The sequence below is a fragment of the Lithobates pipiens genome, unplaced genomic scaffold (genome assembly GCF_037356315.1).
Source record: "Lithobates pipiens isolate NorthernLeopardFrog02 unplaced genomic scaffold, aLitPip1_a1.2 Scaffold_19, whole genome shotgun sequence".
NCBI lineage: Eukaryota > Metazoa > Chordata > Amphibia > Anura > Ranidae > Lithobates > Lithobates pipiens.
The window spans coordinates 220100341-220127889 of record NW_027507764.1 but is presented as its reverse complement, the minus strand read 5'-3'; the positions used below and the strand labels follow the sequence as shown (position 1 = coordinate 220127889).

At 43.4% G+C, this 27549-nt stretch overlaps 1 protein-coding gene across 4 annotated transcripts in view; it reads right to left on the bottom strand.

The window, feature by feature from the left end:
* Positions 1–927: 927 nt before the first annotated feature.
* PDE1C (phosphodiesterase 1C) overlaps positions 928–27549 on the bottom strand; it is a 1119495-nt gene continuing 1092873 nt past the window's right edge. For all 4 annotated transcript variants that reach the window (XM_077491702.1, XM_077491704.1, XM_077491707.1 and 1 more), the window contains 2 exons: positions 5708–5773; positions 928–3150 (listed from right to left, as the gene is read on the bottom strand). In XM_077491702.1, coding sequence (XP_077347828.1) covers positions 2957–3150; positions 5708–5773 — 260 coding nt within the window. In that variant the 3' untranslated portion in view covers positions 928–2956. The remainder of the gene's footprint in view (positions 3151–5707; positions 5774–27549) is intronic.

Below are 27549 nucleotides of genomic sequence, written 5' to 3'. Positions count from 1 at the left end.
TGCCTGCACCCCACCCCCTGCAAGGACCGTGCTACCACAGCCCGCTGCATAGATCAGGTAAGTGCTGGACCACTGGCCACCCGGGTGATGGGGAGTGGTAGTGCCATGCTCGGGGGGGTTCTAGCAGTGCAGTGCCGGGCCCCAGCTGCCCGGGGGGGGGGGGGGCGGTTGTTTGCTGGCCCCCCAAAAGAAAAACCTACCAGCTGCCACTGTTTTAAAAAAATGTAATACTTACCAGTCCTGCCACCTGTGTTGCAGATCTCCTTTGAAAAGAAAACATACTTGCTAAAGAATCCTAAGAATTTCACAATTTCAGGTGTTTTGGCTGCCTGGCCCCTGTCTGTGTGCTTACACTTACAGCAATATCACTACTGTGTCCCATAGAAATGAAGGAGCCAGTTGCCAGATAGCAACCAATTGAGCTGCAAGTTTGAAAATTACTTGCTAAGCTATTCCTAGACTTGCCAGGTTCGCAAGTTTGTTGCATAACTGCAGCAAGTCTGCATTGCATGACTCCAGGTCAACGTTTTTTGCAAACATTCTGCAAGTCTGCTGCATGTTGTTCAATAGTCATCGCACCACAGGTGGCTTGCAGAGCTCTTCCTGTAGACTCACCGCTGCAACATTGCTCTTACTAGAGACTTGCCATGCAAATTTGCTACAAGTTGGAAAAGTGTCAACTAGAACTTGTGCTTCAAGTGCAACTTGCAAGTGAAAATGTGCAGCAATTTACAAGACTAACAATTCAATACTGCCAGAAAATGTGTGGCAAGTTATCCTTACTATCTGGGTAGAAGAAACCACATAATGTGGAAAATGACCAGACATCTGCTGATTTCATAGGTGTCAAATGCTGATGATTCTGCACTAAACTATGAAGATCAGCAGCATTGGGGCAGGTAAGTATTTAATGTTCTCTTTGCAAGGTTTTGTATGTGTAATAATTTTTTATTAGTTATAAGTAATGTACAAAACAATGTAGAAAAGGGTAACATTGATCAAACAAAGGTAACATGATATTGTGAAAACAGATTATGAATCAAGTTGTCTGTCATATAGAGTATTGTGTCAACTATTTTATGACAATAAGGCATGTTACCATATTTATACACTTAGTATTTTTCTTTATTATTTATTGCAATATTACAACTAACAGAGAACAAGTCTGGATTTTTTTGCCTGAGAAGATTTTCTGTATTTTTGTGATGTACTCATAAGTACAGTAGCGTTGACTACACCCGGGTGACATCAACAAGTAGCACTGTGGCAGGCTATGGGGGAGAATCAGGCCGATGCACAAGCCTGCTCAGTGCCCTACTCTGCCTGTCCTGCTGTCATTCTGCAGTGGCAGGGCAGAACACTCTGACAGGCTAATGGGGGAAGACACCATGTTTTACCACAGCAGGAGACACCAGCTCTAGTGACAACACTACATAAGGACACTTTGTACCTGCATTTGTAGACCTTTGGAAGGCGGGGATGCCAAGCCACCAGTATGTACTGCATAAACAGTATGTAAGGAAGGCATATTCAGGAGTAAGAAAAAGAAAAGCTAGACGTAAGAAGGAAAGGATTAGAATAGGGAGGGAGGGATAAAAGGGCAAAGCAAGAAAGAGTGGAGAGAAGAAAACTATTCTGACAACTGGGGAGTGATCACTTCACACCTAGCAGCAGAATTAAAATTGCACAATAGCATCTCAAATGTGGCATGCGGTCTAGTAAATAAGTTCAGTGGAGTTATGCCGCGTACACACGAGCAGAATGTCCAACAGAAAAAGTCAGATGGAAGCTTTTCATCCTATATTCCGATCGTGTGTATGCCTCATCTGACTTATTTATTTTTTCTAAAATTCTATCGGACCTAGAAATAGAACATGTTTTAAATATTTCCAACGGGACCAATTCCTATAGAGAAAATTCAGACGGACCAAAAACGACGCATGCTCTGAAGCAAGTACGAGACGGAGGAGATTGGCTACTGGTTATTAGACTTTCCTCTTCTAGTCCCGTTGTACGTCACCGCGTTCTTGACGATCGGACTTTGGTGTGATCATGTGTACGCAAGACAGTTTCAGTGGAACACAGACGGAACTCCGTCGGAAAAACCTTCAGCGTTTATTCCCGATATGTATTCTACATATTTTTGGTAAAAAAAATGGCAATAAGTGTATATTGATTGGTTTGCGCAAAAGTTATAGCGTCTGAAAAATAGGGGATAGATTTATGGCATTTTTATTATACATTTTTTTTTTATTAGTAACGGTGGCAATCTGCAATTTATCGTGACTGCGGACACTTTTGACACTATTTTGAGACCAGTGAAATTTATACAGCAATTGATGCTATAAAAAATGCACTGATTACTGTGTAAATGACACTGGCAGAGAAGAGGTTAAACACTAGGGGGTGATCGAGGGGTTAAGTGTGTCCTAGGGAGTGATTCTAACTGGGGGGGGGGTGGTCTCACTACAACATGACAGATCACTGCTCCAGATGACAGGGAGCAGTAGATCCCTGTCATGTTGCTAGGCAGAACAGGGAAATGCCTTTTTTACATAGGCATCTCCCCGTTCTGCTGCTCCATGTCACGATTGCATGCTCACAGAGTATGCGGTGGCATGCGCGTGCCAAAATGGCGCTTCTTAAAGGGGACGCACAGGTATTCCCATTTGTGCAGCCGTGCCAATGTACATCGTCGTGCGCCGGTCAGCAAATGGTTAAAAATCCATGTAAAACCGAAAAAATGAATTGTAACATTGGGATTTTTGTAACCTTGTTCCGAATGCTCACCTTTAGCTGTAAGTATTATATATCAAAGACTACTAAATTACTGACCTACTTACAACATTATCTAAAATGGCAAAAATATTAGCATTATTTATACAGTAAAGAATATTATTTTTTATACAAGAAAAATCATAAAGGACTTCTTTTATATAATTCAGCTGAATATTTTTCATTCCAAATTATTTTTATTCCAATGTAAGGAAATATGTTGTATTTTCTTCATTCTTCCTCTTTGATCAAATGGTCTGTACTTCTGTGCTGCATGTCCTGCTGCGTTTTCCTCTGTCTTCTTGTGATAGCTGGGTAAACGTGGTGTTGTACAAAAGGTAGGTCTTTTGAAATACCGCAGCTGTGGCTTCAGTACTGAAATAGAAACATGGTATTTTATTCAGCCCAGGTGTATATAGGAAACATATTGCATGCATTACAAAGCTTTTTTTTTTCCCCCCTAGATACCACTTGGTAGAGTGTTTAGCCCCATACAGCCACAGTCTATTTCAGCTTGGCATAGACTTAGTATAGAATCACATCTATGCAGCTGCGCTTGATGCACTTTTCAGGCACGTTTTTCAGTGCATTTTGGATTTTTATACCAGCTTTTTATATGAGTTTTGCATGCAATTTTTTGCGGTTTACTTTTTTTTCTTTAAACCCATTGTAAAACGCACTGTATATAGCTGGTTGCCAGACACTGCATCCTTAGCAACCGAAGAGTCATCAGCTGTCAGTCAATAAAAAATGACGTGGGGTTCCCCCAGGTCCATACCATGCTTTCAGGCCTAGTATGGATTGGGAGGGAACACCAAAAGGAAAAAAAAAAAAGAAATGGCGTGGGGCCCCCTAAAATCCATACCAGACCCTTATCTGAGCATGCCGCCCGGCAAGTTAGGAAAGGGAGGGGACGAGTGAGCATCCCCCCTCCTGAACCCTACCTTGGCTTCCCTAAGCTCTCTGGCAAGCAGAAGGCATTTACTTTGGAGGGGAATAGCACCCATGTGAGGGTTAAAGTAGAACTATAGGCAAAACCTTTTCTTTTTGGATAGAGTACGGGAGGGTTATAACCCCTGTCAGTCTTTTTGCCATCTGTGTCCCATTAGGGATATTTACCTTGATTTTCTGTCCCATAGCCAAAACAGGAAGTGAGAAGAAATCCCTACATATTAAGGAAATCCCTTTGGGCCCCCTAAGTCACCAGAACGAGTATCCATATTGGATGTTTTCCCCTTTATTACTTTACTTGGGACCAGGACTGCTGTTAGAAATTACGCCCCCACCTGACAGGGCCTCGGGCCTGAGCCTGACCACCACTCCCCCTAGCCTGCAGGCAGCAAGCAGAGAAAAAGGAGACAGCGTGCACTGTGTGCCTTGGAGAAATAAGGATGTGGCAAAACTGCACTAACAGTGGGAGGGCTGGTATCAGGTGTATGTATATAATTTACAAAATACAGGTGTCGAGAATATGTAGTGTACAGAGTGCAGGGGCCAGTACTATCTAACTTACACAGTGTAGTTTCAGCCGTATATACTGTACTGTTTGCAAGAGTCTGGGGTATGTACATAGTGTAGGGGTCAGAAGTGTTTGAATGCAGGGGTCTGGGATATGCAATGTACAGAATACAGTGGTTAGGAAGGGGTAATGGCAATGGCAGCAAATGGGGGTATACAAAAATATCCCCCTCATCCTGTTCAGTGGCCAAATGCATCCCACTCCACTGAATGGGGACACCTCACAACCATGTACAATGCACATGGTTGCAGTAAGGTGCTGAAGGTTTTTAGGGATTAAATCAGATGGTGAGGAGGCAATATAATGCTTCCTTGCCACGTGTCAAACACCCTCTGAAAAGTGTTCTACTGTGGTTCACTCTTCAGAGGGCAACACTAGTGTACCCTAATCTACAGCAATGACCCTCAGATGTGTCACTCCAAAGGTGCTTGGTATTACCCAAGAGTTCAAATGCAGCACTGGTAGTCTCCCCCCCCCCCCAGTACCTGGTCTGTTCAGCTTCTTCTATCTGGTGCCCAGGTGCAGTGCTTCTCTTGCAGGTGGTTCCTCCTGGAGCAGGGGGCTTGGGACCAGCAGAGCACTGCTGATACCTCTAGTCCTCACTTTCTCTTGGGCACCACACAGCTGGGCAACTAGGGCTGTAGGGAGTGGGGGGGGGCAAGGTAGGGTGGGTGGGGACTCCCAAATCCCTTCCACCAGTAAGCTAATCCCCCACTGTGCAGCTATTTAGAAAACAAACTTTTCCGGGCCCCCCTGTGTTCAGTGGGAGATGGGGGACATTAAGAGGACTATTTCATCACTTTCGGGTTTAGGCCAGTGGCAGTGTATTCATATTGAAGAGGACAGGCTTCAACTGTGTAGCGCGCATTGGTGGATTAATCTGCCTAAACCCGGACATTAAGAAATAGTCTGCTTACTGTTCCCTGGCCCCCACTGAAAAAAGACGTTTGTTTTCTAAATAGCTGCGCAGCGGAGGGGGGGTGAACTTATTGGTGGACAAGATTTGGGAGTCTCCACCCACTCTACTTCCGCCCCCCCCTCCCGCTGAGATTGACAGATCCAGCTGTTGCGCACCCCCCCCCCCCCCCCCCCCTTATCAACGGCCCTGCTTGGGACAACCCAAAATGTGGGATTTTTTTTTTGCATTTACTTTCAACGAGAATGATAGAGATTGTGACTGTGTCTAACAGCGGCACATACAGCAATAAAAACCTAGTAGGTGTTCTAATCTATCTCCACTCTGTCCAAAACTTAAAAAAAGTTTTAGCCTTTAGTTTTACTTTAGATAGTAGGCATGTAAGTCACTGGTCTATATAGGCTTCTATTAGCTGAGTGGCATAGTGTTAAATACAGTACATCCTAGTCTGATCTAGTTAACACTGTAATACATCAAATTAAAACAAACTGTCTTACCAGGCAATTTGAGCAGGTATGGAGATTCAACTGTGCAGGATGGATCATTACTCTTGCATACTACATCTAGAAATGGAAAAGAATCAAGTGACATTTTATTAGCAAAGAATTGATTACAACATAAACACATACAGTACAGAAGTATTACTCTGAGTAATATTTGAAATGCATATCTGTTAAAACAGATTTTTTTTTTTTCAGCTGTGGCCAAAAAATACATCTTAGCTTTGGAAGGGAACCATTAATCTGGCAGTTTAACATTTTTTACTGTGTGCTCAGTTTAATAAAAGTGTCTATCCATTTTAGTCAGGATCTCTAGTTATTTATTCTACATTACGGAGAATGTACTGGTAGTGCACCAGAATTTATATTTCATCCATTACAAAGCCAAACTCTAAGTGAGGGTCCTTTCAGACGGGCAATAAACGTACAACCCTCGATCCACGGTGGGTAGCTTTTCAGAGGGCAATATAATAGTGGCTAACAGGCGTTCAGACGGCTCTACTGCCATGTCCAGATGCTTCTTTTTTTTTTTTTTACTTTAGTTAGCTGCCAAACAAATTTTAAATTGTAGAACCGCTCCACAACTGCAAGCCCTGCATTTAGGCTCATGGTGCTGTGGTCGCAGCATGTGTTGCCTTCATGTAAAAACGCCAATTGTGCTATGCATGTTTACATATCGCTGTGCATGCCAAAGTGAGAGCAAGAATTCTAGGGCCATAATTCACGATTAACTCTAAACTGATAACCTGTAAGAGCTTTTAAAGGGTCACCTATGGGAAATTTTGGATACCGAAATCTGCTGCCATTTCATGGACACACCCAAAGTCTTCACAGGTTGGGTATCTATCTACTCAGCACAACCTCATGTTTTAGATTTTAACACAAATTGGGTAGTATATTTTGTTTGTTTGTGCAGTAAATACTGTTTGTGGTTTTACCTAATTTTCAGGCCTAAATCATTATTTTAAAGTTCACCTTCCAGAACATGTTACATATTACAATCCGTTTTCAGGGTGAAACATGTAACATGTTTTCGCTTCTGCATCCCCCGCCCCCCGTCACAAGGAGCCAGGGATCTTCTCCCTACACCCGCTATCACCTTTGGAAAGAGTGTGACCCTGCAGAGCTCCGCCCACACAGCCGCATCATTAACTTACAGAGTTCTGTGAATAAACAACTACAAGCCGTCAATTACAAAGGATGTCAGTACTTGTAGTCTATCAATGAACTACGAGGATTCTGGTGAGCATTCTTCCAGGACTGAGGTAACTACTTGCTCATTTTGGGAAGAGCCAAACATTGCACCATGTGTGCATGGAGGTTGTATGTTCCCTCTTCATCACGTTAGTTTCTTCCAGGTGCACATATATTACCTTGTGTGCAGTCTTTGGACATGTTGGAGCTTTGTCACTGAGGCAAGAATCCTATGTTTTACAGGGCAGTCCAGTATGCAGAACCAAATCCTGACATTCCACTGTAGGTATCCTTTGTCTCACATTGCCAAAGTTGTAGCCATGCTAAAAAGTGATGTTTTGTAACCAATCCCAGTGTCTGTCCACTTAGAGCATGTGGACAGATCCATGTCGAGTTCACAGTCCCGCAAAATCTTAAGGCCTATATTCACTTTTTTTATCTTCCCCTGTGCTAAATAGATCATTCTCATTATTTCTTTACCCGTTTATGTGTTACTTTTGTTTTACAACTTTAGATGAATGTATGCTTATATGAAAGCATGTAGCATTTTTTATTATATTGAGGCTACATTTACCCTACTGTACAATTTGAATATACTGTATATTATCATATATTTTGTGTGTTTTTCCATGTAATAATTCTCTTTTCTTTTTCATACATCATGAGCCAGGCTAATATTCATTACCTGCTGGGTTATACTTCATCAGTTGAATGGACAATGGTAGACCAAAGGTTTTAAGACAGGAAATGATCCCCTATATAACCCCTCCCATACAGGAAGTACTTTAGTTTTGTACCAGTGTCTGCAAGGTGGATGGCACGGTTTGTTTGAGCTCTCTGAGCTCCAGGTCACTAGTCCCACAAAAGGTTCCAAAAATAAATCAAGGGATTGACCGATTGGATCCATTTGACACAGGCTTTTATGCTTAGATAAATGGTACCCGAGCCTCACAAAAAAGACTTGAGGTCCTGTGAGGTTTTGCCTGTTATGTGGCTTCCAGGCGCTGGACCCTGCGGAGTGGAAATCTTTGACACTACAGCGTTAAGGCATTTCCTGCAGGGTGCTGTACAGGTCCAAGGGAGTGGACCCTAAACATGAAATGGGTACCCAGTCCTTGAAGGTCCAGGTGACAAGAACCCGCCGTGAAGGGTAAATATAGGGCCCTTAGTTTCTAAGTGGCCCTGAGCCTGGACGGGTAAGTGAAACCCCTTTATTTTATTATTGTAGGGTGTCCCAGTGATTGTAACAATCAGTCAAGCTAGCTAAAAGCTGGACACCTGTGTGCAGTGACCATACAGGGAAGTTTTGGGCTAGCTGTGGGTGTTTGCAAAGTGTACCTTTTTTGCTTGTGTCTGGCTGTTTTTTATCTGTATGATGGCGCACAACGGTGCACCATTTTGCCTTGGTTCGCCATGGAGCACGTGTGTTTTCAAGAGTGCTGCTGGGCTCAGCAGTTTGTTTGGCGGCCATGGTGCATGTGGCTTCGTCACACATGCACCGTAGCCTTTATCTTGGCACACAAAGTTTGGCATCGTACACGAATACAGTCAAGCCCGTTCACCAGGACCGTGGCTGACCGAAATGCATTTAAGTTGCCTCTTGCAGAGGTGACTGGGCCCCCCTGGTCCCCTTTGGGATCTCTGAGGCCTCTTCAGGTTGCACAGACTTTCCCTCTACACCCCCTGTTGGGACAGGTGGTGTGCGCTGATTGGGAACTTCCTGACAGGTTTTATATCCCATGGATGAAAAGTTTGTTAAATGGAGCATGCCAGCCATAGATGTAGCAGTCTCTTCCTTAAACAAGAACCTAACTTGTCCGGTAGACAACTTGTAGTGCAAAGTGGATTTGCCTTTCGTAAATAACCCCCTCTGTGTCCCATGATGTATGAAAAAGAAAATGGGATTTTTTCATCATACTTACCTGTACAATCCTTTTCTTTGAGTACATCATGGGACACAGAAATCCCTCCCCTCTTTTTTGAGGATATAGTGCTTGCTACAACACTGAAGTACTTCCTGTATGGGAAGGGTTATATAGGGGATCACTTCCTGTCTGAAGACCTTTGGACCACCAGTGTCTATTCACTTGATTGGGTCATGTACGATGTTGGTAGTGCCATTGCATGTATACACCCGTTTCTGACTTCGACAGCTCAGCTGCATGTTTTTACTGCCATCCAACCTCCTGTGTAAATGAGCCCCTGGTGTGTCTCTTCTCTTAGGCCCCTTTCACACTGGGGCGGTGCGGGTGTCGGCGGTAAAGCGCCGCTATTTTTAGCGGCGATTTACCGTCGTTTTAGCGGCGGTCTGCGGGCGCTAGCGGGGTGGTTTTAACCCCCGCTAGCGGCCGAAAAAGGGTTAAAACCGCCCGCAAAGCGCCGCTGCAGCGGCGCTTTGCCGGCGGTATTACCACGCTGTACCATTGATTTTAATGGGTAGGAGCGGTGAATACACCGCTCCTTCACCGCTCCAAAGATGCGGCTAGCAGGACTTTTTTCACTGTCCTGCCAGCACACCGCTCCAGTGTGAAAGCCCTCCGGCTTTCACACTGGAGTGAAAGGGGCCGGTTTTTTTCAGGCGCTACACAGGCGCTATTTTTAGCGCTGTAACGCCTGAAAACCGCCCCAGTGTGAAAGGGGCCTTAATGAAGGAGCAACAGAGACTCCTTTGGACAGCAGCATTATAAATATGGGGAGAGGGTACTGTTAGCTTGATTTCAGCTTTATTTGTTGACCAGTCAAGTCCTTCTAAACCTGCTAGCAGTCAAACTAACACTTTTAAGGCAGTTACAGTAAAAAAATATATATATTTTTGAGATAAAGGTTTTATATAAATGAATAAAAGCTGACCAAAAACAAAAATAAAATGCAGCAAATGCATCCAAAATTTCTTGAGCTGCACAATAATATGTTGTTGAGTTTAATACCACTTAAAATATTATAACATGCTTTTTAGCAACCTTTCAACTTTCTACTGTTTGCATTGATAAGTGTTTGAACACCATCTAGTGGTCAGTTGATATTACTTCCCATAGAGTATATGTTTACATGCCATGCTGTAAATAAAGAGTAATGCTACAGCCGAAATGTGTACTTTTCTGGTAAAATTGCAGAGCTATGTTCTTATCAGAACTCTAGATTTTTGGTCATAAATATCTACCAATTGTTCTGTCTTCTCTACGTTTTACCAATATGAAATTCAGATAAACGTAGTTTATTCTCTAATAAAAAAAATTGTATAGGCAAGCCTTAAGAACTTCAGTTATGGGGAAGCATGGCATAACATGGCAGCACTGGTCCCTGGCAGTTTGCATTTATACCCAGAACCCAAGACATTTGGTCATGGGAGCTCCATTAAAGTTAAGGATGACAGTTCTGATTATTCTGGGATTATCTTCCCAGCTTTTTATGCTTGATGGGCTATGCTAAGTGCTGATTCCGGGCATGTGCAACTGCCTATTGCTGAGTGACTGATATTCGTTTAATCTTACTCCCTGTCCTGCTGCACCATACTCCAGCTGCTGTTGTGCTGCAGCAGAAGTGTTATCTGCCTCTGGCTTCTGAAAGACTGTTTAGCCATAGGGGGTTGTCAATCCGAAGCCAAGGATGAAATTGCATTGCTCTGACCCGGCTCTCATTTCAATAATACAAAAGCAGCTTGTGCGTGGTGCAGCTTGAAGGGAGGAAAATAGGACAACAGCCACCAAATAAAATGCTGGGGACATCTAGACAGTGAAAAGACATGTTATTGGAATGTTTGGAAGCAGGGTCAATGACCAAGTTCCTGTACTGAGAGGGCATCCAGGACTCCTCCCCAGCCCAACAGGCTGGCAATGGTTGTGAGTACCCGTTAAGCCTATGGTAGAAAGGTGTCCCTGATTTCAGTGCTAAATTGTAAAATTGTCATGCCAGAGAGAACCAAGCATTGCTAGTCAGGTGCATGGGAAGATCCAGAGACTGAGTCCATGTGTCCCACATAGCAAGAATGTTAAGCTTTTAATGGTCTTGGATGAAACTGGGTGTATGGCATTGCCTTACATGAGGCTACCATCACAACCACAACCCTAATGCGAAGATGAATAGAGGGACAGCTGTTTGACTAAAAGGTCCAAACATGTGAGAGGAGTGACAGGAGCTTGTTCTGGGGGGAAGAATGACCTTGGACAGAGCCGTAGCCAAGACTATGGCCGGATACTCAAAGCAGTATGTAGCACCCTCCTAGATAGGTGCTAGGATTAGTTAGATTTAGTGTAGGCTCATTGTGTTCAGTTTTGTTAAGTAACTTTAGATTGCCTCACTGTAACTAGTGTGGCTGTAATTATTGTGTTAGTTAAAAGTAGTTGTTCTCCCTGTAACCAGTACAACTGATGGATTAGCTCAGTTCAATGTTCTCGGCTGCTGCCAGTCTGATAGTGAGAAAGTCAACCAGCGCTAAAAAAACTGAAACAGTAAAAAATAAAAAATATATATATATATATAAAGAAAAAATGCAGCTAGAATACTGTAGGTCAAATTACCAAATCCCACATTTCAAAATATAAATATCTCAGTACAGCGCAAATACATAAAACTCTTTACAGTGAAATACTAAATGCATAAATAAAAGTCCATATAGTGAATGATACAATATACAGTGATCAAGAAAGATCAAAAAGAGTCCACTTGTGCAGTGTGTCTTTAATCAATATATCCAGTGACGATGTGATCCCTTCACCAATGAACTAGTTGGACTCTCACCTCATCGAATGGACCCCTGATAAATCAGATAGGTCAAAAACACATGTTCCCATCAAGGGTGAAGTATAAGGCTACAGCAAACCAAACGGAAGCATTTCCAGATAGAATCTCCTCAATGTCATCAGATCAGGATAATGTCATATATGAAAAAGAACAAGCAAATCTAGTGCTCTCCGTTTGATAACAATTTATTAAAACAAATGAATAAAAACAAATTTCCACTCACATTTCTAAGCACTGATCTCCAGTGCCGAGTGCAAAGCAGGAAATAACATGCATGGATCAGTGTGTCAGCTGGCGGATGACGTCACGACGCGAGTCACGTGGTCCGTACGCGTTGCGTCCCAGGGAAAGGGCGGGACTTCATCAGCGGTGACGGAATGACGTCGGACGGCCGCTTTATACTAACACACTAAATTTAAACCAATAAACAGCGGAGTTATGCGCAAGGCAAATGCCGCTACTAGCGTGACACCGGAACATACATCTGTGATCACTCCATACACAGAGGGAAAGGAGAGGGCATATAGAAAACTTTATGAGCGCCAAAAAATATTTAAAACAAAATTAAAATCAACACCAGAGAGAAGCGTACGTCAAGTCCGCTAATTAGGCAACAAAATATCACCCACTAATAGTTCTCGCATAAAATATGCAGAGAAACGAACGAGACGTTGCCCAAACGGACAATACAAAGCTTTAAACGAATCTCCCGGTAGGTCGCATGACCAATGATAAGAACTAACGAATATACCCGCAAATGCCGCTGACGTCATCAGAAAGCTACACTGATCCGTACATGAAGAAAAAACAAACAAACATACCTATAATTAAACACATACCATACAGGTAAAAAAGAAATCAAAAAATATATACAAAAAGTAAATATAAAAATAAAAATAAAAATATCACAATAAATATAAAAAAGAATCAGATACTATAGAATAAAACAATTATCTGTCCGAAATGAAACAATTTAAATCAAATTCCACATTTAAACCTCCCGGGGCAAGAACCCGTGTTTCATGGATCCAATAGGATTCACGTTTGCTTAATTGGCGTATGAAGTTACCTCCACGCCAATGCTTGGTGACCTTCTCAAAAACATCCAGTTATCGTGGAATATCAGCCAAGAACGGTTGGTGTTTCTTGACCTAGAGATCACCAAAGCAAATGATGGGCTAGTATTGAAAAACCACTTTAAGCCAACTGATCGGAATTCGTACATTCCCCTGGGGAGTTGCCACCATAAGTCTTGGTTATGCAATATCCCCAGGGGACAGTACGTTAGACTAAGGCGGAATTGTTCTTACATGGATGACTTTGTGAATCAAGCCCACACATTGTCCTCTAGGTTTCGGGAAAAGGGTTATGATCCATCTGCTCTTGAACATGAAATATCTAGGGTTCAGCAGATGGATAGGTCCCTTCTGATTAAAGATAAGGCAAAAGAATCAGGTGTGGAAGGGGTTAATTTCCGAATGGTCCTTGATTATAACGTACAGTATAAAAAATTTGAAAAAGTTGTGGCCAAAAACTGGTTTATACTGAAACAAGACCGAGTGTTGGGTCCATTGTTACCCGCACGGCCCTCTTTCATATATAAAAAGGCTCCATCATTGCGTGACCAAATAGCACCGAGTGTTATTGATCCCCCTGTACAAACTGAAAGCAGGCTTTTCTCTTTTCTATCCGGCTTTTATGCGTGTGGTAGATGTACGGCATGCAGGCACTCTAGATGCAATATGAAAAGGAGAAAATCCTTCATAGCCACTAGTAATAATAAGGAATACAAGATCGATAAACTCATCACTTGTTCCACCATAGGGGTGGTATATATGTTACAATGTGGATGTGGTCTCCAATATATCGGTAGAACCTCCAGACCTCTACATGTGAGGTTGGGTGAACACGTAAATAATATTAAAAAGGGCCTGAAGACTCATAATGTGTCTCGCCATTTTAAATTGGTGCATTCCCAGAATCCCAGGAGTTTGAGCTTTTGGGGGATTGAGAAGGTCACCAAGCATTGGCGTGGAGGTAACTTCATACGCCAATTAAGCAAACGTGAATCCTATTGGATCCATGAAACACGGGTTCTTGCCCCGGGAGGTTTAAATGTGGAATTTGATTTAAATTGTTTCATTTCGGACAGATAATTGTTTTATTCTATAGTATCTGATTCTTTTTTATATTTATTGTGATATTTTTATTTTTATTTTTATATTTACTTTTTGTATATATTTTTTGATTTCTTTTTTACCTGTATGGTATGTGTTTAATTATAGGTATGTTTGTTTGTTTTTTCTTCATGTACGGATCAGTGTAGCTTTCTGATGACGTCAGCGGCATTTGCGGGTATATTCGTTAGTTCTTATCATTGGTCATGCGACCTACCGGGAGATTCGTTTAAAGCTTTGTATTGTCCGTTTGGGCAACGTCTCGTTCGTTTCTCTGCATATTTTATGCGAGAACTATTAGTGGGTGATATTTTGTTGCCTAATTAGCGGACTTGACGTACGCTTCTCTCTGGTGTTGATTTTAATTTTGTTTTAAATATTTTTTGGCGCTCATAAAGTTTTCTATATGCCCTCTCCTTTCCCTCTGTGTATGGAGTGATCACAGATGTATGTTCCGGTGTCACGCTAGTAGCGGCATTTGCCTTGCGCATAACTCCGCTGTTTATTGGTTTAAATTTAGTGTGTTAGTATAAAGCGGCCGTCCGACGTCATTCCGTCACCGCTGATGAAGTCCCGCCCTTTCCCTGGGACGCAACGCGTACGGACCACGTGACTCGCGTCGTGACGTCATCCGCCAGCTGACACACTGATCCATGCATGTTATTTCCTGCTTTGCACTCGGCACTGGAGATCAGTGCTTAGAAATGTGAGTGGAAATTTGTTTTTATTCATTTGTTTTAATAAATTGTTATCAAACGGAGAGCACTAGATTTGCTTGTTCTTTTTCATATATGACATTATCCTGATCTGATGACATTGAGGAGATTCTATCTGGAAATGCTTCCGTTTGGTTTGCTGTAGCCTTATACTTCACCCTTGATGGGAACATGTGTTTTTGACCTATCTGATTTATCAGGGGTCCATTCGATGAGGTGAGAGTCCAACTAGTTCATTGGTGAAGGGATCACATCGTCACTGGATATATTGATTAAAGACACACTGCACAAGTGGACTCTTTTTGATCTTTCTTGATCACTGTATATTGTATCATTCACTATATGGACTTTTATTTATGCATTTAGTATTTCACTGTAAAGAGTTTTATGTATTTGCGCTGTACTGAGATATTTATATGCCAGTCTGATAGACCCCTCTGCTTTCCAGAGAGCTGGGAGAATTTTCTGGAACATACTGTAGGTGTGGAGCAGTGCAGATGGCAGTTTGAATATTTATGCAGCTCTGCCCTAATTCAGGGAGCTGGGCCCTGAAGGCTGCTGAGAAACTGCATAAATACTCTGAGAGACTGAACTTCTCAGTCTTTTCCTGTAGAAGATCAGTCCAGCCTGGAGGGCTGCTGCCCTTCAGAGTGATGCTGCCATGTGTTTGCTGTTCGTGAGGCCTCAGGTAGGTGACCTAGAAGCCTGGATGCTAAAGCTACAGAAAGCTGGCTGTCTGGTATCCCTGGAGAAAGGTGTCACTTGGAAGTTAGAAGGAGGCAACTGACTTTCCTGGACCTTTTGTTAGTACAGACTGCTGTGAGAGATCTTAGAGGCTTTTAGGTTGTTGCCACCTCTCTTGTGATGTGTATGTTTGTCTAAAGGGAACATAGGCTGGTGTTCTGAAGAGCTCAGTGTATTTAGTTCTCTGTGAAGGGACTCTGCTCTTGGTGCTCTAAAGAAAAAAGTCTGCTTTTGACTGCTTCTATTACAAAGCCAAGTTAACAGTTTGCTACAAGCAATGACTTCTGCTTCAGCTTATCCAGAAAGGAGTTTATTGTCCTCAATCTCTATAGTTTTTGTTTTTGGAGTATCCCACTCATTTCCCTGAACCCTATCCAAGTTCTCCAAAAATAAAAACAGAACCAGTAGACTGACTATTGAGGAGAAGTGTGGCTAAGATTGTGTACCTGGCTGCAGGGCAATCTGGGGAAGAACCTGGGCAATTTCCCAGGTTCTTCCCCCAGATGGATTCCCCAAATCAATTCCCCAAATTGTTCGGGGAACAGGCAATGTTCGAGTTGAAAATGAGTTTGACTCGAACTCGAAGCTCATCCCTAATCTCTACCTACGCCTTGGTCACATCTATAGATCTATAGAGACGTTCTCCTGTGTTCCTGTTTAGGGATGAGTTTCGAGTTTGAGTCGAACTCATGTTCGACTCGAACATTGCCTGTTCGGCGAACAGTGAACAATTTGGGGTGTTCGCGGCAAATTCGAAAAGCAGCAGAACACTGTAAAAGTCTATGGGGAAATCTAAAGTGCTAATTTTAAAGGCTTATATGCAAGTTATTGTCATAAAAAGTATTTGGGGACCTGGGTCCTGCCCCAGGGGACATGTATCAATGCAAAAAAAGTTTTAAAAACGGCAGTTTTTCGGGAGCAGTGATTTTAATAATGCTTAAATTGAAACAATAAAAGTGTAATATTCCTTTAAATTTTGTACCTGGAGGGTGTCTATAGTATGCCTCTAAAGGGGCGCATGTTTCCCGTGCTTATAACTGTCCCTGTGTCATTTCTGCAGGAAAAAAAGTCATTTAAATCACTCGCAGCTATAATGAATTGTCGTCTCCCCGTAATACAGAGAACAGTTATTGAAAGTAATTGATTAAATACATTTTTTTTTAAAAAGCGCGGGGGTTCCCCCAAATTGTATTACCAGGCCCCTCAAGTCTGGTATGGATATTAACCACTTCAGCCCCGGACCAATTGTCAGCCTAAGGACCAGAGGTCTTTTTAAAATTTCGCACTGCGCTCCTTTAACTGGTAATTGCACGGTCATGCAATGTTGTACTCAAACAAAATTTGCTTCCTTTTCTTCCCACAAATAGAGCTTTCTTTTGATGGTATTTGATTGCCTCTGCGATATTTATTTTTTACGATATAAAAGGAAAAAGACTGAAAATTCAAAAAAAAAAGATATTTTCTACTTTTTGTTATGAGAAAAATCGAATGAACTAAATTTTAGTCATATATTTAGGCCAAAATTTATTCAGCCACATGTCTTTAGTAAAAAAAAATGTCAATAAGCATATATTTATTGGTTTGCGCAAAAGTTATAGCGTCTACAAACTAGAGTACATTTTCTGGAATTTACACAGCTTTTAATTTATGACTGCCTATCTCATTTCTTGAGGTGCTAAAATGGCAGGGCAGTACAACCCCCCCCCCCCCAAATGACCCCATTTTGGGAAGTAGACACCCCAAGGAAATTGCTGAGGGGCATGTTGAGCCCATTGAATATTTTAATTTTTTTTGTCCCAAGTGATTGAATAATGACCCCAAAAAAAAAAAGTTTACAAAAAGTTGTCACTAAATGATATATTGCTCACACATGCCATAGTTATATGTGGAATTGCACCCCAAAATATATTCTGCTCCTTCTCCTGAGTACGGAGATACCACATATGTGGGACTTTTTGGGAGTCTAGCCGCGTACGGCACCCCGAAATCCAATCACTGCCTTCAGGATTTCTAAGGGTGCAAATTTTTGATTTCACTCCTCACTACCTATCACAGTTTCAAAGGCCATAAAATGCCAAAATAGCACAACCCCCCCCCCAAATGACCCCATTTTGGAAAGTAGACACCCCAAGATATTTACTGAGAGGCATGTTGAGTCCATGAAATATTTTATATTTTGCCACAAGTTGCAGGAATATAAATTTTTTATTTTTTTTGCACAAAGTTGTCACTAAATGATATATTGCTCACACATGCTATGGGCATAAGTGAAATTACACCCCAAAATAAATTCTGCTGCTTCTCCTGAGTATGGGGATACCACACGTGGGGGACTTTTTGGGAGCCTAGCCACGTACGGGACCCCGAAAACCAAGCACTGCCTTCAGGATTTAAATATAAAACGCTACCAAAATAAAACTGTTAGCGATCGCAGGGATCAGGCCTGACTCTGCGAACGCTGCAGTTATGTGTTTAGTGTTTTGTAAGTGACAGTGATCGATCGATACTGCACTTGGGTGGAGGGGCAAAACGCAGGTACTAGCAGGTATCTGGGCTGATCCCGCTAACAATGCATTTTTTTGGAACCCTAAACTGCTGGGGACGCTAGTATAGATCTGATCAGATCAGATATTGATCTGTTCAGATACTATACCACTACGGGAGGTGTATGCTTTGCGCGTGGGTGTTAGCGGTACTGGCACTAACCTAGCGCTGCCTGGGGCGACGCAGACCCTGACCCTAAAACCTAATTGATATCACCCGCCGGGTGATCAGGGGGTTAAACCTTTATTGGGTAATAAATGGTGGGTGCCCTGATGCTATAAAAAGCAAACTAACTAACTAACCAGAGTCACCCGTAACACTTATACAGTGATCACTGGTGAAAGGGTTAACTAGGGGCAATCAGGGGGTTAAAATCTTTATTAGGTAGTATATGGGGGTCCCTGACGCTATATAAAAACCTGACGGGGAACCTAAATAACTAACTGGCTAACCAGCTTCAACAGTGGCTCTTATGCGGTGATCGCTGGTGAAAGGGTTAACTAGGGGCAATCAGGGGGTTAAAACCATTGTTGGGTAGTATATGGGGGTACCTAGTGCTATAAAAACCTGGCGGTGAACCTAAAAAAATAACTAGCTACCTAGCGGCACCAGTGACACTAATGCAGTGATCCGAAAAACGATCACTTAGTGACACTGGCAAAAGGGGGTGAAAGGGTTAACTCTAGGGGCAATCAGGGGGGTTAAACCTTTATTGGGGGGGTAGGGGGCTACCCTGGACTTAACACTAATTGCCCTGACAGTTTTTACTGTCACAACTGACACTAAATGCAGTGATCAGTAAATAAATGATCACTGCAATCAGTGACACTGTGACTGGGGGGAGGGATCGGGGGGGGGATTCGTGTGCCTATGTGTACCTACATGTCAGTGTAGTGTTGGTGCACTTACTATTATGTTCTCCTCGCAGTCCGGTCAAAAAGACCGCCCCGAGGAGAGTGACATCACTTCCTCCCTGCCTGTGTTTACACTACACAGGCGGGGGAAGCTTCTCATTCGCCAGAAACCAACGGCCATCCCCTCATCCCGGATCGCTCCTGAAGCAAATCAGACCGCCGCAACCAGTGTGAGGGGGTCTGATCGGACCCCCACATGCTGGAAGGCAAGCACGTACATGTACATGCTTGTGCCTGTCGGTGCCATTCTGTCGACGTACATTGCCATGCGGCAGTCCTTAAGTGGTTAAGGGGAACCCCGCGTCCCTGTAACGCAGGCTTCCGTTACATCAGAGGGGGGCGGGGTCACCCACACGTCATTGGGGAAGCCAGGCTTTCCCACTTGCGTCAGCGGGGGTCGGGGTCAGGTGACGGGTGGCCTCGCCCTCCTCATATAAGAAATGTCAGGCTGCCGAGATCCCCGCAGTGTCTCCGTCATTGGAGACAGAGGATGGATGTGCTGTGCTGGAGGGAGAGATCACCCATCGTTGGATCAGATCAGCCATCGATGGACCCCCGAGAGATGATCATCCGTCGATGGATAGCAAGAGTGGTTTACCACCACTGGAATCTTTTTTTTTTTTTTTAATAAAGGACTTTTGCAATGGTGTGTGTGTATTTTTTAACATTCTTTTACACTTTCTTTGTGAAATGGTAGGCCTTTACCATTTGAAATGGGGGGGTGGAATCTGGGGGTCCCCTTGTTAAAGGGGGCTTCCAGATTCTGATAAGCCCCCTGCCCGCAGACCCCCACAACCACCGGCCAGGGTTGTGGGGATGAGGCCCTTGTCCTCATCAACATGGGGACAAGGTGCTTTGAAAGGTCACAGACCCCTAAAGCATCCTCCCAATGTTGAGGGCATGTGGCCTGGTACGGTTCATGCGGCCTGCCAGGTTGCATGCTCGGATAAAGGGTCTGGTATGGATTTTTATGGGGAATTCCATACTATTTTTTTTTTATTTGGCATGGATTTCCCCTTAAAATCCATACCAGACCTGAAGTGTCTGGTATGGATATTTGGGGGAAACCCAGCGTATTATTTTTTTTTATTTGACGCAGGGTTCCCCTTAATATCCATACCAGACCTGAAGGGCCTGGTAATTGAATTTGTTGGAACCCTATGCTTTTTTTATTTTATCAATGACTTTCAATGACTGTTCTCTGTATTACGGGGAGCCGGCAATTCATTATAGCCGCAAGTGATTTTAGATTACTTTTTTCCTGCAGAAATTACACTTTGTGCAGGGACAGTTCTAAGCACGGGAAACATGCGCCCCTTTACAGGCATACTATAGACACCCCCCCAGGTATGAAATTTAAAGGAATATTACACTTTTATTGTTTCACTTTAAGCATTATTAAAATCACTGTTCCCCAAAAAATGCCAGTTTTTTTAAAACTTTTTTTGGATTGATACATGTCCCCTGGGGCAGGACCCAGGTCCCCAAACACTTTTCAGGAAAATAACTTGCATATTAGCCTTTAAAATTAGCACTTTTGATTTTGAACGTTTGAGTCCCATAGTCTTTAAAGTTCACACGAAGTTTAGGTCTGTTTGCAGGTTCTGATGCAAACCGAACCGGGGGGTGTTCGGCTCATCCTTATTCCTGTTAAAGACTTGCTTGGCTGACATTCCTTATGGCTCCAGATCCTGCTTGCTGTTCTACTATGCTCATCTCTGGCTCCCTGACATTTTGGCTTGTCTGACTATCCGTTCCGGTTCCTGAACTCTGGCTATGATTTGAATGTGTTTACTCTGTTTACCTTTTTTTTTAATTATTAAACAAGTGTGATTTAACTGTACTTCTGTCTCAGTCTGGCCAACCTCAGTCCTCCCAGGGTAGCCAGCAGCCTTGAGAGAATGGCAAATCTGTAGCACGGTAGTACGGAGACTCTCTGGGACAAAGAAGTGGTCACAAGGTTTCTCAGGAGGATCATGGACCTGAGCAGCAAGAATTTTGTCACCCAAAGAAGTGGTGAGACTGGTGCGAACCCTAGCCAGAATATGTTTAGGAGGAATCGCAGGAACCAGAATCGTCTCCATCTTGGAAGTGGAGGAAAATTGTCATGACAAAGAGTCAGCCATTACATTCTTAGTACTGGGTAAGAATGAGACATTGTAATTGAAACTAGACAAGAAAGTGGAAATTAACCCAGGAATTTAACCTGTTCACGATGGAATTCACACTTCTCCAATTTACAATAGAGATTGCTCTCTCAGTTTCTGAAGCACACGACAGACATCTGTGTGGTGGCACTCCAGGGACTAGGAAAATATGAGGATAGTGTGGCGATAAATCACCACACATAACTGTAACAAATCCCAGAGGACATTGTTAATAAATTCCTGGAAAACTGCCGGGGCGTTACCAAGGCCAAAAGTCATTACGAGGTACTCCTAGTGGCCTGTTCTGGTATTAAACACAGTTTTCCACTCATCGCCCTCCTTAATGCTCAGGAGATTATATGCCCCTCTCAAATCTCAAAGCTTCGTGAAAACCGTTGCTCCCTTGAGGCGGTCAAGTAACTCCGTAATTAATGGAATCAGATAGGCATTCTTAATCGTGAAACAATTGAGACCCCCTATAATCAATACAAGGCCTCAGTTCACCACTCTTCTTTACAAAGAAGAAACCAGCACAAGATGAGGATTTGCGGATGAAAGCTCAGGAAAGTGCATCTGCAACATACTCCTCCATGGCCTTAGCCTCCAAGACCGTCAAAGGGTAAACCCGATCACGAGAGGGTATGGCACCAGGTTGAAGGTCAATTGCGCAAACATACGACTGGTGTGGAGGCAAACTACCGGCTTTAAATTTGTCAAAGACATTGCTAAAATGACGGTACTCCTCTGGCAATGAGGAGGGTGAAGAGGAGCACAGGACCTTGGCTACCTTCTGGAAGCATCTCTTGCTGTATTGTGGCAACCAGGAGAAAACTTCAGCATGGAGTCAATCAAAAGAGGGGTTGTGCCTCTGTAACCAAGGATAACCAATAACCAGCAGAAACTTAGGTGAGGAAATAAATTGGAATGGATTATCTCATGGTGAAGAGCCCCTAGGGCCATGGACAACGAAAAAGTCTCATGAGTCACATGGGCAGGCTGTAGAGGTCTCCTGTCGAGCCTCAATGGCAAGTGGAGTGTCACGCAGCTTCAGCGGAATCCAGTGCTTCAATACAAAGGCAGCATCAATGAACACCCAGAGTCAATTAGAGCCTGTATCTCAACGGACTACTCAGCCCAAGAAAGGGTAAACTAAGCCAGGGGCTTATCCTTCAGGATAACGGGATGAAACCATGCCACCTAAGGTCTGTCCGTGACAGGACCTCAAGCTTTCGGGCATAACCTGGACGGGTAGGACAACACTTCAAAAACTGACCAGCCTGGCCACAATAAAGGCACAATTTCTTCCTCCTCCTAAGGGCTCTCTCATCCGCAGAGACACAAGTGAAGTGCATGAGTTCATGTTCACGGACCGACTCTGTACCAGGAGGCATGGGAGGCAAGGATGGGACTGCAAAGCTTGAAGACAAATGTACAGGAGGCTTCTGCAAGCACTCCTTAAAAGAGTCTTTCAACCTCTCCAGCTCAGTGGGTATATCTCGGGCTGCTATCTCTCATCCTTGATGGTATCCGAGAGACTATGAGAAAAAGCAGCCATGAGGGCCTCATTGTTCCATGCAACCTTTGCTGCCAGAGTACGGAATTCAATGACTTAATCTGCAAAGGTTCTCGTACTCTGTTTGATGGACATAATGCACTTGGCAGCAGAAGTGGAGCGTGCAGGAATGTCAAATACCCTTTTAAAAGAAGCCGCAAACTCAGGGTAACTCAAGACAGCAGTTTTTCCTCTCCCATAGATTGTTTGCCCAGGCCAAGGCTCAGCCAGACATACAATTTTCTTGTTCGATTTCCTTTGGATTCCCCTTTCAATACGTAGTACAAGGACCTGCCTGATTGCATACAAATTGAAAGTGTTTAGGTTTGACCTCTTACCGTATATACTCGAGTATAAGCCGAGATTTTCAGCCTCTTTTTTGAGGCTGAAAGTGCCCCCCTCGGCTTATACTCGAGTCATCGCCGTCTGACTGCTCGATCAGCGTATCGAGCAGACAGACGGCGGACATACTACAATTTGAAAGCCGCGCCTCCTTCTCCGCCTCCGCCTGTGATAGGCGGAACACTGAATTTCCCAGCAGCCTGTGTTCCGCCTATCACGGACATCGTCTCATCCTCGTCCGTAGTACGAGGATGAGACGATATCGGTGATAGGCGGAACACAGGCTGCTGGGAAATTCAGTGTTCCGCCTATCACAGGCGGAGGCGGGGCTTTTGAATTTTAGAATGGCCGCCGAGGCGATCCTGGCAAGGCACGGGACGGAGGCAAGGCACGACACGACACGGGACGGAGGCAAGGAGGCAAGGCACGGCACGGGACGGAGGCAAGGAGGCACGGCACAGCACGGGACGGAGGCAAGGAGGCAAGGCACGGGACGGAGGCTCGGGACACAGGTAGGCTGGACACACACACACACACACACACACACACAGACACACACACATGGACACACACACACAGGGATGGATGGATGGATGGAGACACACACACACAGGGATGGATGGATGGATGGAGACACACACACACAGGGATGGATGGATGGAGACACACACACACACAGGGATGGATGGATGGATGGACACACACACAGGGATGGATGGATGGATGGACACACACACACACAGGGATGGATGGATGGATGGACACACACACACACAGGGATGGACGGACACACAGGGACGGACACACACACAGGGATGGACAGGCATGTCTCACCCTCGGCTTATACACGAGTCAATAAGTTTGCCAGTTTTTTGGGGGGTAAATTGGGGGCCTCGGCTTATATTCGGGTCGGCCTATACTCGAGTATATACGGTATATGGTTTTCGTAAATCTAAAGGAAAGTGGTAGTAGAAAATTGTATAATGTATGGACAGCCTTAGGTTTGTTAGTGTGATTATACTATGTCTTTATTAGGGGATTCTTCGAAACTTCAGATTTCATAAAACATAGCCATGCCTCCCAACTTTCTGAGATGGGAATACGGGACACCTATTAGCAAAAGTATGTATTTATAGGACACCCCTGCCACACCCCCTTAAGAATTGTGTTAAAAGAAGGATTAGTTAAAACCACACATGCTTTTTTTACCACTAATATTCCTTTATACTCTACTGGCTTTTGGAATTTACATATGCAGCAATTTAGAAATTGGATGAAAGATTTAGCACTGTAAAACTATTTTTGATGGTGAATCAAAAATAGTTCTATAGTGAATTCTATATACAACTATATAGATCAGACCAAAATGAGGGACAAATGAGAAGGAAAGAGGGACTTTGCTCCAAATGAGGTACAGTCCCCCAAAATCGGAGACAATTGGGAGCTATGCTCAGGAGACTGGAAGAGAACCTTGAAACTTTGGGAGACCCCTGAATTTCCCAGGAGACTTGACATCACTGCTGCATTCTCAAAGTGTATTTATTAACTGTTCAGACACACAGGAGTGTTTATCATGTTTGTATTTTGGATACTTTTTGCGGGGTGCTGCATTATATTGTGGTGTTTACTATCTTAATTCTTTATTCTCATTCCATGCCTTTTTCGTTTTGATCCTTAGTTTCACCACTTTGTTCATCAATTCTTCAGACTTGTGTATACAGTCTTGCTCATTGAAGAATACAGTGGTGTGAAAAAGTGTTTGCCCCCTTCCTCATTTCCTGTTCCTTTGCTTGTTTGTCACACTTAAGTGTTTCGGAACATCAAAACAATTTAAACAATAGTCAAGGACAACACAAGTAAACACAAAATGCAATTTGTAAATGAAGGTGTTTATTATTAAAGGTGAAAAAAAAATCCAAACCATCATGGCCCTGTGTGAAAAAGTGATTGCCCCCCTTGTTAAAACATACTATAACTGTGGTTGTCCACACCTGAGTTCAATTTCTCTAGCCACACCCAGGCCTGATTATTGCCACACCTGTTCACAATCAAGGCATCACTTAAATAGGAGCTGCTTGACACAGTAAGGTCCACCAGAAGATCCTTAAAAGCTACACATCATGCCGAGACCCAAAGAAATTCAGGAACAATTGAGAAAGAAAGTAATTGAGATCTATCAGTCTGGAAAGGGTTATAAAGCCATTTCCAAAGCTTTGGGAATCCAGCGAACCACAGTGAGAGCCATTATCCACAAATGGCGAAGACATGGAACAGTGGTGAACCTTCCCAGGAGTGGCCGGCCGCCCAAAATTACCCCAAGAGCGCAGCGACGACTCATCCAAGAGGTCACAAAAGACCCCACAACAACGTCCAAGGAACTGCAGGCCTCACTTGCCTCAGTTAAGGTCAGCGTTCATGCCTCCACCATCAGGAAAAGACTGGGCAAAAATGGCCTGCATGGCAGAGTTCCAAGGAGAAAACCACTGCTGAGCAAAAAGAACATCAAAGCTCGTCTCAATTTCTCCACAACACATCTTGATGATCCCCAAGACTTTTGGGACAACATTCTGTGGACCGATGAGACAAAAGTGGAACTCTTTGGAAGGTGTGTGTCCAAGTATATCTGGCGTAGAAGGAACACTGCATTTCATAAAAAGAACATTATACCAACAGTAAAATATGGTGGTGGTAGTGTGATGGTCTGGGGCTGTTTTGCTGCTTCAGGACCTGGAAGACTTGCCGTGATAAAAGGAACTATGAATTCTGCTGTCTACCAAGAGATCCTGAAGGAGAATGTCCGACCATCTGTTCGTGTACTCAAGCTGAAACGAACTTGGGTTCTGCAGCAGGACAATGATCCTAAACACACCAGCAAGTCCACCACCGAATGGCTGAAGAAAAACAAAATGAAGACTTTGGAGTGGCCTAGCCAAAGTCCTGACCTGAATCTAATTGAGATGTTGTGGTATGACCTTAAAAAGGCCGTTCATGCTCGAAAACCCTCTAATGTAACTGAATTAGGACAATTCTGCAAAGATGAGTGGGCCAAAATTCCTCCAGGACGCGGTAAAAGCCTCATTGCACGTTATCGCAAACGCTTGGTTGCAGTTGTTGCTGCTAAGGGTGGCCCAACCAGTTATTAGGTTTAGGGGGCAATCACTTTTTCACACAGGGCCATGATGGTTTGGATTTTTTTTCACCTTTAATAATAAACACCTTGATTCACAAATTGCATTTTGTGTTTACTTGTGTTGTCCTTGACTATTGTTTAAATTGGTTTGATGTTCCGAAACACTTAAGTGTGACAAACATGCAAAGGAACAGGAAATGAGGAAGGGGGCAAACACTTTTTCACACCACTGTATATGCCGCAAAGACAGAACATTTGGTAGGCACATATGAAAACCATTCTGTTTCTTTTGATTTTGCTAATACTTTTACAATGGGTAAGTGAAAGCAATCAGTTACTGCTGATACTACACAGCAAACATTTTACTAGACTTAAGCCGCGTACACACGGGCGGACTGTCTGGCCAACTTAGTCCGTCTAAACACATTTCAGCGGACAGTCCGCTCGTGTGTGGGCTTCAGCGGACTTTTTCAGCGTGCAGTCTGGCAAACTAAGTATTTCGGAATTTCCGTAATATTGTCCGTCGTACTTTGGTTTCAGCGGACAATCCGCTCGTGAGTAGGCTAGTTCGACGGACTAAGTATGGCGCATGCTCAGAAAGGATTTACAGGGCGAAAGGTTGCATTGCTGTGTATTGGACTTCCTATTTCTAGTCCCGTCGTACGTGCTGTACACGTCATCGCGCAAACTTTCGACGGACTGTTTGTGCATCCGTGTGTGGTCAAGTCCGTTCATTCGAAAGTAGCACGGACTGTCCGTCGGATTGTCTGACGGACTAAGTTGGACATACAGTCCGCCCGTGTGTACGCGGCTTTAAAGTTAACCTGTGCTTTCCCCCTGCTGGAGAAAGCACAGGTTCAGTTTCATGGCAGACTCCTCATCAGCAATCTTTTTCATCTCTCCCCAACAGCTCTGTCTTGTAGCTGGCAATGAATAATATAGTTGGTAGTTCAGTTATGAGGGAAAGTATGTGTCTCATTCCCCTTCCTCAGATGTGATCGTGCTTGGCAATTTGCCACTCAGGCATCCAGTACATATTCTGACTTAGAGCATAAACAGGGCTAAAGTGGCTATGCATGCTTCAATAAATTATATATTTTTTCCAACAATCTCTTTAGATAGGAGCAACTGATATATATAGTCGAAACCAATTCAACTGATATGTCATTCGGGGAAGTGGATTTTGACCAATAGTTGGAATCATAAGTTATTGATCATGTTTTCTGGTTCCACAATGTAATGTCATTATCTGATCAAAATATGATTGCATTAATAAACAAAGTATCTTTGTGTATTAGTGCAAAATGATTGATAGTTTTCTGCCCTGGCCGCTCAACTCAATTTAGACTCAATTTAAATTGGATTCAAACTGATTGCAAAGGGAAGTTATGGCTGTTCAACTGCAGATTTTACAGGTAGCAAACACACAGCAAAATGAAGCTGGTGGTGGGAGCAAACACATTGCATTCATGACCTGTGTTTTGGGGTTTCCATTAACTTAAAGTGATTGTAAAGACAGAAGTTTTTTCATCTTAATGGATTTTATGCATTAAGATAAAAAAAAACGTTTGTGTACAGCAGCCCCCTTTAGCCTCCCTAATACTTACCTGAGATCCATGTAGATCCAGCGATGTTGTAG